Genomic DNA, 13,246 nt, shown 5'->3' on the forward strand with positions numbered 1-13,246 from the left:
TCGGTGGGGACTACGCGGGGAGAGGGAGTGAGACACTGGGAGAGAGAGACACTGGGAGAGAGAGAGACACTGGGAGAGACACTGGGAGAGAGAGTGAGACACTGGGAGAGAGAGACACTGGGAGAGAGAGAGACACTGGGAGAGAGAGTGAGACACTGGGAGAGAGAGTGAGACATTGGGAGAGAGAGTGAGACACTGGGAGAGAGAGTGAGACACTGGGAGAGAGAGTGAGACACTGGGTGAGAGACACTGGGAGAGAGAGACACTGGGAGAGAGAGTGAGACACTGGGAGAGAGAGTGAGACACTGGGAGAGAGAGTGAGACACTGGGAGAGAGAGTGAGACACTGGGAGAGAGAGACACTGGGAGAGAGAGACACTGGGAGAGAGAGTGAGACACTGGGAGAGAGAGTGAGACACTGGGAGAGAGAGTGAGACATTGGGCGAGAGAGTGAGTGAGACACTGGGAGAGAGAGTGAGACACTGGGAGAGAGAGAGAGACATTGGAGAGAGGAGTGAGACACGGGAGAGAGAGTGAGACACTGGGAGAGAGAGAGAGAGACACTGGGAGAGAGAGAGAGACACTGGGAGAGAGAGTGAGACACTGGGAGAGAGAGTGAGACACTGGGAGAGAGAGAGACACTGGGAGAGAGAGTGAGACACTGGGAGAGAGAGTGAGACACTGGGAGAGAGAGTGAGACACTGGGAGAGAGAGTGAGACACTGGGAGAGAGAGAGAGAGACACTGGGAGAGAGAGAGAGACATTGGGAGAGAGAGTGAGACACTGGGAGAGAGAGTGAGACACTGGGAGAGAGAGAGACACTGGGAGAGAGAGTGAGACACTGGGAGAGAGAGTGAGACACTGGGAGAGAGAGTGAGACACTGGGAGAGAGAGTGAGACATTGGGAGAGAGAGTGAGACACTGGGAGAGAGAGTGAGACAACTGGGAGAGAGAGACACTGGGAGAGAGAGACACTGGGAGAGAGAGTGAGACACTGGAGAGAGGGTGAGACACATGTGAGAGAGTGAGACACTGGAGAGAGAGTGAGACACTGGGAGAGAGAGTGAGACACTGGGGAGAGAGTGAGACACTGGGAGAGAGAGTGAGACACTGGGAGAGAGAGTGAGACACTGGAGAGAGAGTGATACACTGGGAGAGAGAGTGAGACACTGGAGAGAGAGTGAGACACTGGGAGAGAGAGTGAGACATTGGGAGAGAGAGTGAGACACTGGGAGAGAGAGTGAGCCACTGGGAGAGAGAGTGAGACATTGGGAGAGAGAGTGAGACATTGGGAGAGAGAGTGAGACATTGGGAGAGAGAGTGAGACATTGGGAGAGAGAGTGAGACACTGGGAGAGAGAGTGAGACACTGGGAGAGAGAGTGAGACGACTGGGAGAGAGAGTGAGACACTGGAGAGAGAGTGAGACACTGGGAGTGAAGAGTGAGACACTGGGAGGAAAGAGTGAGACACTGGGAGAGAGAGTGAGACACTTGGAGAGAGAGTGAGACACTGGGAGAGAGAGTGAGACACTGGGAGAGAGAGTGAGACACTGGGAGAGAGAGTGAGACACTGGGAGAGAGAGTGAGACACTGGGAGAGAGAGTGAGACACTGAGAGAGAGTGAGACACTGGGAGAGAGAGTGAGACACTGGGAGAGAGAGTGAGACACTGGGAAGAGAGAGTGAGACACTGGGAGAGAGAGGTGAGACACTGGGAGAGAGAGTGAGACACTGGGAGAGAGAGTGAGACACTGGGAGAGAGAGTGAGACACTGGGAGAGAGAGTGAGACACTGAGAGAGAGTGAGACACTGGGAGAGAGAGTGAGACATTGGGAGAGAGAGTGAGACACTGGGAGTGAGAGTGAGACACTGGGAGTGAGAGTGAGACACTGGGAGTGAGGGGTGAGACACTGGGAGAGAGAGTGAGACACTGGGAGAGAGAGTGAGACACTGGGAGAGAGAGTGAGACACTGGGAGAGAGAGTGAGACACTGGGAGAGAGAGTGAGACACTGGGAGAGAGAGTGAGACACTGGGAGAGAGAGTGAGACACTGGGAGAGAGAGTGAGACACTGGGAGAGAGAGTGAGACACTGGGAGAGAGAGTGAGACACTGGGAGAGAGAGTGAGACTCTGGGAGAGAGTGAGACACTGGAGAGAGAGTGAGACATTGGGAGAGAGAGTGAGACACTGGAGAGAGAGTGAGACACTGGAGAGAGAGTGAGACACTGGGAGAGAGAGTGAGACACTGGGAGAGAGAGTGAGACATTGGGAGAAATACACTGGGGGGGGGGGGGGGGGGTGGGGGGGGGGGGGGGGAGGAGGCGCGGGGGAGGGGAGGGGCTGGGGGTGACTGCGGCTCGAGCTGTCACTGACCGCCGGTGTCTCTCCGCACGCAGGCGCCCTCCTGCTGCTGCTGCTCCTGCTGCTGCTGCTGCGGGTGACACTCGGCGTGGTGCGGAGCGGAGGACCGGGTGCCATGGTGATCCTCAGACAGGTGAGGGGGGGGGGGGTGAGTCGCGGGGTGAGGAGTGGAGCGCCCTCGTCCTGGGGCAGGGACCGAGCAGGCACCCGGAGTGGTGAGTGGCTGTGATGGCGCCTTTGGTGAGTGTGGTGAGTGAGTGTGGTGAGTGTAGGGAGTGTGGGGAGTGTGGTGAGTGAGTGTGGTGAGTGTGGTGAGTGAGTGAGTGTGGTGAGTGTGGTGAGTGAGTGTGGTGAGTGTGGTGAGTGAGTGAGTGTGGTGAGTGTGGTGAGTGAGTGAGTGTGGTGAGTGAGTGTGGTGACTGTGATGGTGAGTGTGGTGAGTGAGTGTGGTGAGTGAGTGAGTGTGGTGAGTGAGTGAGTGTGGTGAGTGAGTGTGGTGAGTGAGTGAGTGTGGTGAGTGAGTGAGTGTGGTGAGTGAGTGAGTGTGGTGAGTGAGTGTGGTGACTGTGATGGTGAGTGTGGTGAGTGAGTGTGGTGAGTGCGAGCCGTGCCAGTCCTGGGAGGGTGTGTTCATTCCGCCAACAAAGATAGAGACAAAGTTCCCCCGTGTAGCCTTCAGCAGACTTAAGGCAAGTGCTGTCAGCAAGTCGCAGCGCCTGTGGAGGCTACCGGCACTGTAGCACACGAGGGGGGGGGGGGGCATCTCCACCGTCGCCCAGCCACCTTTGTCTCCCCATTGGCGACGTCACACTGGACCAGGTACTCATTTTAAGGCTGAGCGGACCTACGGCAGGCCCGGCACGGTGACAAATATTCGCAGACATTGGGGGGGAGGGGAGGGGCGCTAACCACTGTGCCACCGCTCCCCACAATGTCGCCACCACCATCACCACCGCCACCATCACCACCATCACCACCATCACCACCGCCACCATCACCACCATCACTACCGCCACCATCACCACCATCACTACCATCACTACCATCACCACCATCACAGCCATCACTACCGTCACCACCATCACAGCCATCACCACCGTCACCACCATCAATCACCCCCCCCCCACCGCGCTGTTTATGGGGGGCGGGGCCCCCCCCCTCCCACCGCGGCCGTAAATCGGCAGCGGCCTCGAGCGGGCGACGCGTTGACGAGGCCTCGAGCAATTACAGCCCCACCCCCACCCTGCACCCCCACCCTGCACCCCCACCCTGCACCCCCACCCTGCACCCCCCACCCCCCTGCACCCCCACCCTGCACCCCCACCCCCCCTGCACCCCCACACCCCTGCACCCCCACCCCCCTGCACCCCACCCTGCACCCCCACCCTGCACCCCCACCCTGCACCCCCACCCCCCTGCACCCCCACCCTGCACCCCCACCCTGCACCCCCACCCTGCACCCCACCCTGCACCCCACCCTGCACCCCCACCCCCCCTGCACCCCCACCCCCCTGCACCCCCACCCCCCTGCACCCCCACCCTGCACCCCACCCTGCACCCCCACCCTGCACCCCCACCCCCCTGCACCCCCACCCTGCACCCCCACCCTGCACCCCCACCCTGCACCCCCACCCTGCACCCCCACCCCCCTGCACCCCCACCCCCCTGCACCCCCACCCTGCACCCCCACCCCCACCCTGCACCCCCACCCTGCACCGCCACCCTGCACCCCCACCCCCCTGCACCCCACCCCCCTGCACCCCCACCCTGCACCCCCACCCTGCACCCCCACCCTGCACCCCCACCCTGCACCCCACCCCCCTGCACCCCCACCCTGCACCCCCACCCCCACCCTGCACCCCCACCCTGCACCGCCACCCTGCACCCCCACCCTGCACCCCCACCCCCCTGCACCCCCACCCTGCACCCCCACCCTGCACCCCCACCCTGCACCCCCACCCTGCACCCCCACCCTGCACCCCCACCCCCCTGCACCCCCACCCCCCTGCACCCCCACCCTGCACCCCCACCCCCACCCTGCACCCCCACCCTGCACCCCCACCCTGCACCCCCACCCCCCTGCACCCCCACCCCCCTGCACCCCCACCCCCCTGCACCCCCACCCCCCTGCACCCCCACACCCCTGCACCCCCACCCCCCTGCACCCCCACCCTGCACCCCCACCCTGCACCCCCACCCTGCACCCCCACCCCCCTGCACCCCCACCCTGCACCCCCACCCTGCACCCCCACCCTGCACCCCCACCCTGCACCCCCACCCCCCTGCACCCCCACCCCCCTGCACCCCCACCCCCCTGCACCCCCACCCCCCTGCACCCCCACCCTGCACCCCCACCCCCACCCTGCACCCCCACCCTGCACCGCCACCCTGCACCCTGCACCCCCACCCTGCACCCCCACCCTGCACCCCCACCCTGCACCCCCACCCTGCACCCCCACCCCCCCTGCACCCCCACCCCCACCCTGCACCCCCACCCTGCACCCCCACCCTGCACCCCCACCCCCCTGCACCCCCACCCCCACCCTGCACCCCCACCCCCACCCTGCACCCCCACCCTGCACCCCCACCCCCCTGCACCCCCACCCCCCTGCACCCCCACCCCCCTGCACCCCCACCGTGCACCCCCACCCTGCACCCCCACCCCCCACCCTGCATCCCCACCCCCCTGCACCCTCACCCACAACCCCTCCCTGGACTTCTTTCGCACCGTACGTAGCCGATCGTGGTGGTGGTGTTGGTGGTGTTGGTGGTGGTGTTGGTGGTGGTGTTGTTGGTGGTGGTGGTGGCGTTGGTGGTGTTGTTGGTGGTGTTGTTGGTGGTGTTGGTGGTGGTGGTGTTCGTGGTGGTGTTGGTGGTGGTGGTGGTGTTGGTGGTGGTGGTGTTGGTGGTGGTGTTGGTGGTGTTGGTGGTGTTGTTGGTGGTGTTGGCGGTGGTGGGGTTGGTGCTGTTGGTGGTGGTGGTGGTGTTGGTGGTAGTGGTGGTGTTGGCGGTGGTGTTGGTGGTGGTGTTGGTGGTGTTGGTGGTGGTGGTGGTGTTGGTGGTGTTGGTGGTGGTGTTGGTGGTGTTTGTGGTGGTTTTGGAGATGGTGTTAGTGGTGGTGGTGTTGGTAGTGGTGTTGGCGGTGGTGGTGTTTGTGGTGGTGGTGGTGTTGGCGGGGTGCCGCACAGACACGGAGGGGGGGGGTAGAGGCGGCTGGGGGGAGAGGCGGGGGGGGGAGAGGCGGGGGGGGGAGAGGCGGGGGGGGAGAGGCGGGGGGGGGAGAGGCGGGGGGGGAGGCGGGCGGGGGGCAGCCTGGCACGGTGCGGGGGGGGGAGAGGCAAATGAGTAGCTGGTGTAGCGGTGTGTAGTAAACATCGCTAGCACTGGGGAGACAAAGGCGGCCGGGCGTGGTGCTGGCCGCCCACCCCTCGTGTGCCGTGCCGGCCTTCATAGGTGCTATCCGCTAACAGCACTCCCCCCTACAGTCTGTTAAGGCTGTGTGCGTGTGTTTGCGTGTCTGTGCATGTCTGTGCGTGTGTCTGTGTGTGTGTCCGTGTGTCTCTGTGTGTGTCCGTGTGTCTGCGTGTGTGTGTCTGCGTGTCTGTGCATGTGTCTGTGCGTGTGTCTGTGTGCGTGTGTCTGTGTGCGTGTGTTTGCGTGTGTGTGTTTGCGTGTGTGCGTGTCTGTGTGTGTGTCTGCGTGTCTATGCGTGTGCCCGTGTGTCTGTGCGTGTGTCCGTGTGTCTGTCTGCGTGTGTGTGTGGTGTCTGTGCATGTGTCTGTTGCGTGTGTCTGCGTGTGCACAGGGAGACTACGTGTGGCTGGACCTGAAGACGGGCAGCGAGTTCGACGTTCCCATCGGCGCCGTCGTCAAACTCTCCGACTCCGGGCAGGTGCAGGTGGACGATGACGAAGGCAACGTGAGTACAGACGCCTCCGCCAGGGGGACTGCTCCGTCAGGGGGACTGCTCCGCCAGGGGGACTGCTCCGTCAGGGGGACTGCTCCGCCAGGGGGATTGCTCCGTTAGGGGGACTGCTCCGCCAGGGGGATGGTTCCACCAGGAAGACGGTTCCGCCTTTGTATGGGGATTGATCGTTCCGCCACGGAGACAGCTCTGCCAGGGAGACTTTCGCGTATGCGCATTGTGACGTGCGTGTCGTGACGTGCGTGTGTGCGTGTCGCGACGTGCGTGTGTGCGTGTCGTGACGTGCGCGTGTGCGCCGCAGGAGCACTGGATCTCCCCACAGAGTGCGCGCCTCGTGCGCCCCATGCACCCCACGTCGGTGCACGGCGTGGAGGACATGATCCGCCTGGGGGACCTCAACGAGGCCGGCATCCTGCGCAACCTCCTCATCCGCTACCGCGACCACCTCATCTACGTACGCACGCACGCACGCGGTCGCACGCTCGCGCACGCACACACACAGTCACGCTTACACACTGTGTACACGCACTCACACGCACGGTCGCACGCTCGCGCACGCACACGTGCGTACACGCTCGCTCGCATACTCGCACGCGCAGTCGCGCGCACGCACATGCACGTACACAAACACGCGCATGTACACGCACAGTTACGCGCACACACTGTGTACACACACTCACACGCACAGTCGCGCATGCACACGTACGTACGTACACACACACGCACAGTCACGTACAACAAAGACAAAGATCCGCCGTGTAGCCTTCACAGACTGTTGGGGCAAGTGCTGTTAGCGAGCAACACCTATGAAGGACAGCATGGCACACGAGGGGTGGGTGGCCAGCACCACGCCCGGCCAGCCGCCTTTGTCTCTCCTGTGTTGGTGTTTACACACCGCACTAGGTACGCGGTTAAGGCTGAGATGACCTAGGGCCGGCCTGGGACAGGTTTAGCTCTACAATTACATACAAAGACACACAGACACCCGTGCCTTTACACACATGTAGTGCGTCAAACTGAGTCGCAGACGTTATCTTGGGAGCAACACTCTTATTTAAACCAACACAACATCACGTAACCTACACACGGGTGTTGAACGCCAGAGGTCGCAATCGGCTACCCGTACCCGTACCCTACCCGGCCAGGTACGGGTACCCATTTGCGACCCTGGTGCGGCCGGGTACGGGTACGGGTAAGGAATCAAAACCCGTTTGCGACCTCTGTTGAACGCCCATCTCACCACGCTACGGCAGAACTTGAGACGGTTCGCTATCCCGGCCCGCACCACGAGCACCACGAGCTGGGTCCCAGACCACGAGCTGGGTCCCAGACCACGTGCTGGGTCCCAGACCACGAGCTGGGTCCCAGACCACGAGCTGGGTCCCAGACCACGAGCTGCGTCCCAGACCACGTGCTGGGTCCCAGACCACGTGCTGGGTCCCAGACCACGAGCTGGGTCCCAGACCAGGTGCTGGGTCCCAGACCACGTGGCTCGAGGCTTCTTCAACCCGACGTGGATCTTCATCACCAGCAACACGAAGAACCCCGAGCCCCTCACGGCCCCCGCCCCCCTTATATCGGCCCGGGCTCCGCCCCTCGCCCCGCCCACCTTCTCGATCTCTCTGGCCCTTTCCCGAAGGCTCCCGAGAGCTCCTCTTTACCACGTGACCGCCCAGCGGCCCCCGTCCACCGGTGGCCACCCCTCCAATATCATCCGGTCACGTGTCGGCAGGCCAACCGGCGTATCGTGCCCCAACGTGACTCTGGCTGGCTGACGCCCCCTCTCGCTCCCGCACCGGGACCCGCACCGCACGCTGCTCGCGCTGCCTCCACGCTGACCAGCGCTCACCCAGGCCCCGCTAGGGCTGGTGGTACTAGGCCCAGCAAGCGGGCTGCACGTGATGACAATACGTTACCCGCCGTGGCCTCGCATGCCCAGCACCACACAGTGACAATCACAGCCACTACAAACACACATGTCTGTGGGGAGCAGTAGTGTAGTGGTTAGCGCTACGCTGCAGTACGAACCCGGTAACCCGAGTTCGATTCCCGCTCACAGCCAACACCATCAGTGACGATTATCTGAACCGGTCCTGGGCCTCTCTAGGTCGACTCAGCCTCAAATCAGTACCTGGTGCGGTGTGTAAACATCGCCACTGGGGAGACAAAGGCGACCGGGCATGTTGCTGGCCACCCACCCCCTCGTGTGTCATGCCGGCCTTCATAGGTGCTCGCTAACAGCACTTGCCCCTACAGTCTGTCAAGGCGACACGGGGGATCTTTGTCTTTCTTGTACGTGGTCGCGCGGCACCGCCGATGCAGCCGCCACCGGCGTTGCGTGCGACGCAGAGTCACGGCGGAACCTGCGCAGAGCCATGCTCTCTCCTGTCTGACCTGAGTGTGCTGTCCCTGTCACTCCCTCGTGTCTCTCTCTCTCCCCGTGTCACTCCCCCGCGTCTCTCTCCGTGTCTCTCTCTCTCCCCCATGTCTCTCTCGTGTCTCTCTCCCCGTGTCTCTCTCACTCCCTCGTGTCTCTCTCTCCCCGTGTCTCTCTCCCCGTGTCTCTCTCCCCGTGTCTCTCTCCCCGTGTCTCTCTCACCGTGTCTCTCTCTCACCGTGTCTCTCTCTCCCCGTGTCTCTCTCCCCGTGTCTCTCTCCCGTGTCTCTCTCCCCGTGTCTCTCTCCCCATGTCTCTCTCCCCCTGTCTCTCTTCGCCGTGTCTCTCTCTCCCGTGTCTCTCTCTCCCCGTGTCTCTCTCCCCCATGTCTCTCTTCGCCGTGTCTCTCTCTCCCCGTGTCTCTGTCACTTTCCCGTGTCACTCCCCCATGTCTCTCTCAATTTCCCGTGTCTCTTCTCCCCGTGTCTCGCTCCCATGTCACTCCCCCATGTCTCTCACTCCCCCGTGTCTCTCTCGCTCCCTCGTGTCTCTCCCCCGTGTCTCTCTCACTCCCCCGTTTCTCTCCCTCACTCTCTAAGACCAACTGTGGCGGGAGGGTGAGTTACTCTTATACCAACTTAGAGCATGGCACTACCACCACCCCTACCCATGGCACCACCACCACCCCCACCCATGGCACCACCACCACTCCCCACTCATGGCACCACCACTCCTACCCATGGCACCACCACCACCCCTACCCATGGCACCACCACCACCCCCACCCATGGCACCACCACCCCTACCCATGGCACCACCACCACCCCCACCCATGGCACCACCACCACTACCCATGGCACCACCACCACTACCCATGGCACCACCACCACCCCCACCCATGGCACCACCACCACCACTACCCATGGCACCACCACCACCCCTACCCATGGCACCACCACCACCCCCACCCATAGCACCACCACCACTCCTACCCATGGCACCACCACCCCCACCCATGCCACCACCACTACCCATGGCACCACCACCCCTACCCATGGCACCACCACCCATGGCACCACCACCACCCCTACCCATGACACTACCACCACTACCCATGGCACCACCACCACTACCCATAGCACCACCACCACTACCCATGGCACCACCACCACTACCCATGACACCACCACCACCACTACCCATGGCACCACCACCACTACCCATGGCACCACCACCACTACCCATGACACCACCACTACCCATGACACCACCACCACTACTCATGGCACCAACACCACTACCCATGGCACCACCACCACTACCCATGACACCACCACCACTACCCATGGCACCACCACCACTACCCATGGCACCACCACCACTACCCATGACACCACCACCACTACCCATGGCACCACCACCACTACCCATGGCACCACCACCACTACCCATGACACCACCACCACTACCCATGACACCACCACCACTACCCATGACACCACCACCACTACCCATGACACCACCACCACTACCCATGACACCACCACCACTACCCATGACACCACCACCCCTACCCATGACACCACCACCACTACCGATGGCACCACCACCACTACCCATGGCACCACCACCACTACCCATGACACCATCACCACTACCCATGGCACCACCACCACTACCCATGGCACCACCACCACTACCCATGACACCACCACCACTACCCATGGCACCACCACCACTACCCATGGCACCACCACCACTACCCATGACACCACCACCACTACCCATGACACCACCACCACTACCCATGACACCACCACCACTACCCATGACACCACCACTACCCATGACACCACCACCACTACCCATGACACCACCACCACTACCCATGGCACCACCACCACTACCCATGACACCACCACCACTACCCATGACATCACCACCACTACCCATGACACCACCACCCCTACCCATGACACCACCACCACTACCCATGACACCACCACCACTACCCATGGCACCACCACCACTACCCATGGCACCACCACCACTACCCATGACACCACCACCACTACCCATGACACCACCACCACTACCCATGGCACCACCACCACTACCCATGACACCACCACCCCTACCCATGGCACCACCACCACTACCCATGGCACCACCACCACTACCCATGACACCACCACCACTACCCATGACACCACCACCACTACCCATGGCACCACCACCACTACCCATGGCACCACCGCCACTACCCATGACACCACCACCACCACTACCCATGGCACCACCACCACTACCCATGGCACCACCACCACTACCCATGACACCACCACCACTACCCATGGCACCACCACCACTACCCATGGCACCACCACCACTACCCATGACACCACCACCACTACTCATGACACCACCACCACTACCCATGACACCACCACCACTACCCATGACACCACCACTACCCATGACACCACCACCACTACCCATGACACCACCACCACTACCCATGGCACCACCACCACTACCCATGACACCACCACCACTACCCATGACATCACCACCACTACCCATGACACCACCACCCCTACCCATGACACCACCACCACTACCCATGACACCACCACCACTACCCATGGCACCACCACCACTACCCATGGCACCACCACCACTACCCATGACACCACCACCACTACCCATGACACCACCACCACTACCCATGGCACCACCACCACTACCCATGACACCACCACCCCTACCCATGGCACCACCACCACTACCCATGGCACCACCACCACTACCCATGACACCACCACCACTACCCATGACACCACCACCACTACCCATGGCACCACCACCACTACCCATGGCACCACTGCCACTACCCATGACACCACCACCACCACTACCCATGGCACCACCACCCCTACCCATGGCACCACCGCCTCGTGCATGACGCTTGCGTGTGTCACGTCGCTTGCGCCTCACCTGCCCCGCGTGCCCCCCCCCCCCCGCGTGCCCCCCCCCCCCACCCCAGACCTACACGGGCTCCATCCTGGTGGCGGTGAACCCGTACCAGCTGCTACCCATCTACACGGCAGAGCAGATCCGCCTCTACACCAACCGCAAGATCGGCGAGATGGCGCCGCACATCTTCGCCATCGCCGACAACTGCTACTTCAGCATGCGGCGCAACAACCGCGACCAGTGCTGCATCATCAGGTGCGGGCGGTGCGTGCGCGGCGGTGAGCGCGCCGTGCTACGAACCCGGCGACTCGAGTTCGAGTCCCGCTAACGGACACCAACGCCGGCGGCGATGATTTTCTGAACCGGTCCTGGTCCTTCCCTAGGTCGACTCGCCCTCAAACGAGTACCTGGTGCGGTGTGTAAACATCGCCACTGGGGAGACAAAGGCGACCCGGCGTGGTGCTGGCCACCCACCCCCCTCTTGTTCCGTGCCGGCCTTCGTAGGTGCTCGCTAACCGCACTTGCCCCAGCAGTCTGTTGAGGCTGCACTGGGTATCTTTGTCTTTGTGCTGAATGTGAGGGTGTGAGAGAGGGGGGGGGTGAGCGTCTGTGTGTGACGCGCTGTGCTCGTGCGTGTGCCACGTGGTGATTGCCACATGGTGCGTGGTGTTCCGCGTGACGGATGGTGTGCTGTGTGCTGTTTGGTGTGTGGTGTGCCACGTGGTGTGCCACGTGGTGTGCCTTGTGGTGTGCCGTGTGCCGCATTGTGCGGAGGCAGCGGGGAGTCCGGCGCGGGGAAGACGGAGAGCACGAAGCTCATCCTGCAGTTCCTGGCGGCGGTGAGCGGGCAGCACTCGTGGATCGAGCAGCAGGTCCTGGAGGCCAACCCCATCCTGGAAGGTGAGCGGCTCCTCACCACGGCTCCTCACCGCGGCTCCTCACCGCGGCTCCTCACCCACTGCGCCGCCGCTTTCTTTGCCGACGAATCCCCTGGGGCCTAGCGTCTTGGGGGGGAAATCTGGGAAGTGGGAATAACCGTGTCACCTGACCCGGCATCGCGAATAGGGCGACGACCTTGATTCTAGCCATGGTGCCGCCGCCGTTGCCGCGACTGCATCAACGTTGCCGTGACGACGACTCCTCGGTAACCGTGCCGTGTCGTGTCCGCCAGCGTTCGGCAACGCCAAGACGATCCGGAACGACAACTCGAGCCGTTTCGGCAAGTACATCGACATCCACTTCAACCGGCGCGGAGCCATCGAGGGCGCCAAGATCGAGCAGTACCTGCTGGAGAAGACGCGCGTGTGCCGACAGGTGAGCCGGGGCCTGCCGCCAGGTGAGCCAGCGTGTGCCGCCAGGTGAGCCAGGTGAGCCAGCGTGTGCCGCCAGGTGAGCCAGGTGAGCCAGCGTGTGCCGCCAGGTGAGCCAGGTTAGTCAGCGTGTGCCAGGTGAGCCGGGGCCTGCCAGTGGGCGGGCGAGCCGGCAGCCAGCGGTGGTGCAGCGGTTAGCGCGCTGCACTACGAATCCAGTAACCGCTCACAGGGACGAATAGGCAAACCTGTGCTGGGCCTCACCTAGGTCGACTCAGCCTTGAAATGAGCACGTGGTG

General features: G+C 62.7%; 1 protein-coding gene across 1 annotated transcript in view; it reads left to right on the top strand.

Moving 5' to 3' along the window:
• LOC133357238 (unconventional myosin-VIIa-like) overlaps positions 1 to 13,246 on the top strand; it is a 21,940-nt gene that overhangs the window by 7,486 nt on the left and 1,208 nt on the right. The window contains exons 2-7 of the mRNA XM_061575066.1: positions 2,395 to 2,492; positions 6,165 to 6,278; positions 6,586 to 6,738; positions 11,708 to 11,892; positions 12,416 to 12,537; positions 12,809 to 12,973. Coding sequence (XP_061431050.1) covers positions 2,395 to 2,492; positions 6,165 to 6,278; positions 6,586 to 6,738; positions 11,708 to 11,892; positions 12,416 to 12,537; positions 12,809 to 12,973 — 837 coding nt within the window. The remainder of the gene's footprint in view (positions 1 to 2,394; positions 2,493 to 6,164; positions 6,279 to 6,585; positions 6,739 to 11,707; positions 11,893 to 12,415; positions 12,538 to 12,808; positions 12,974 to 13,246) is intronic.

Source organism: Lethenteron reissneri, chromosome 57 (genome assembly GCF_015708825.2).
Source record: "Lethenteron reissneri isolate LAM-NWPU_2019-01 chromosome 57, ASM1570882v1, whole genome shotgun sequence".
NCBI lineage: Eukaryota > Metazoa > Chordata > Hyperoartia > Petromyzontiformes > Petromyzontidae > Lethenteron > Lethenteron reissneri.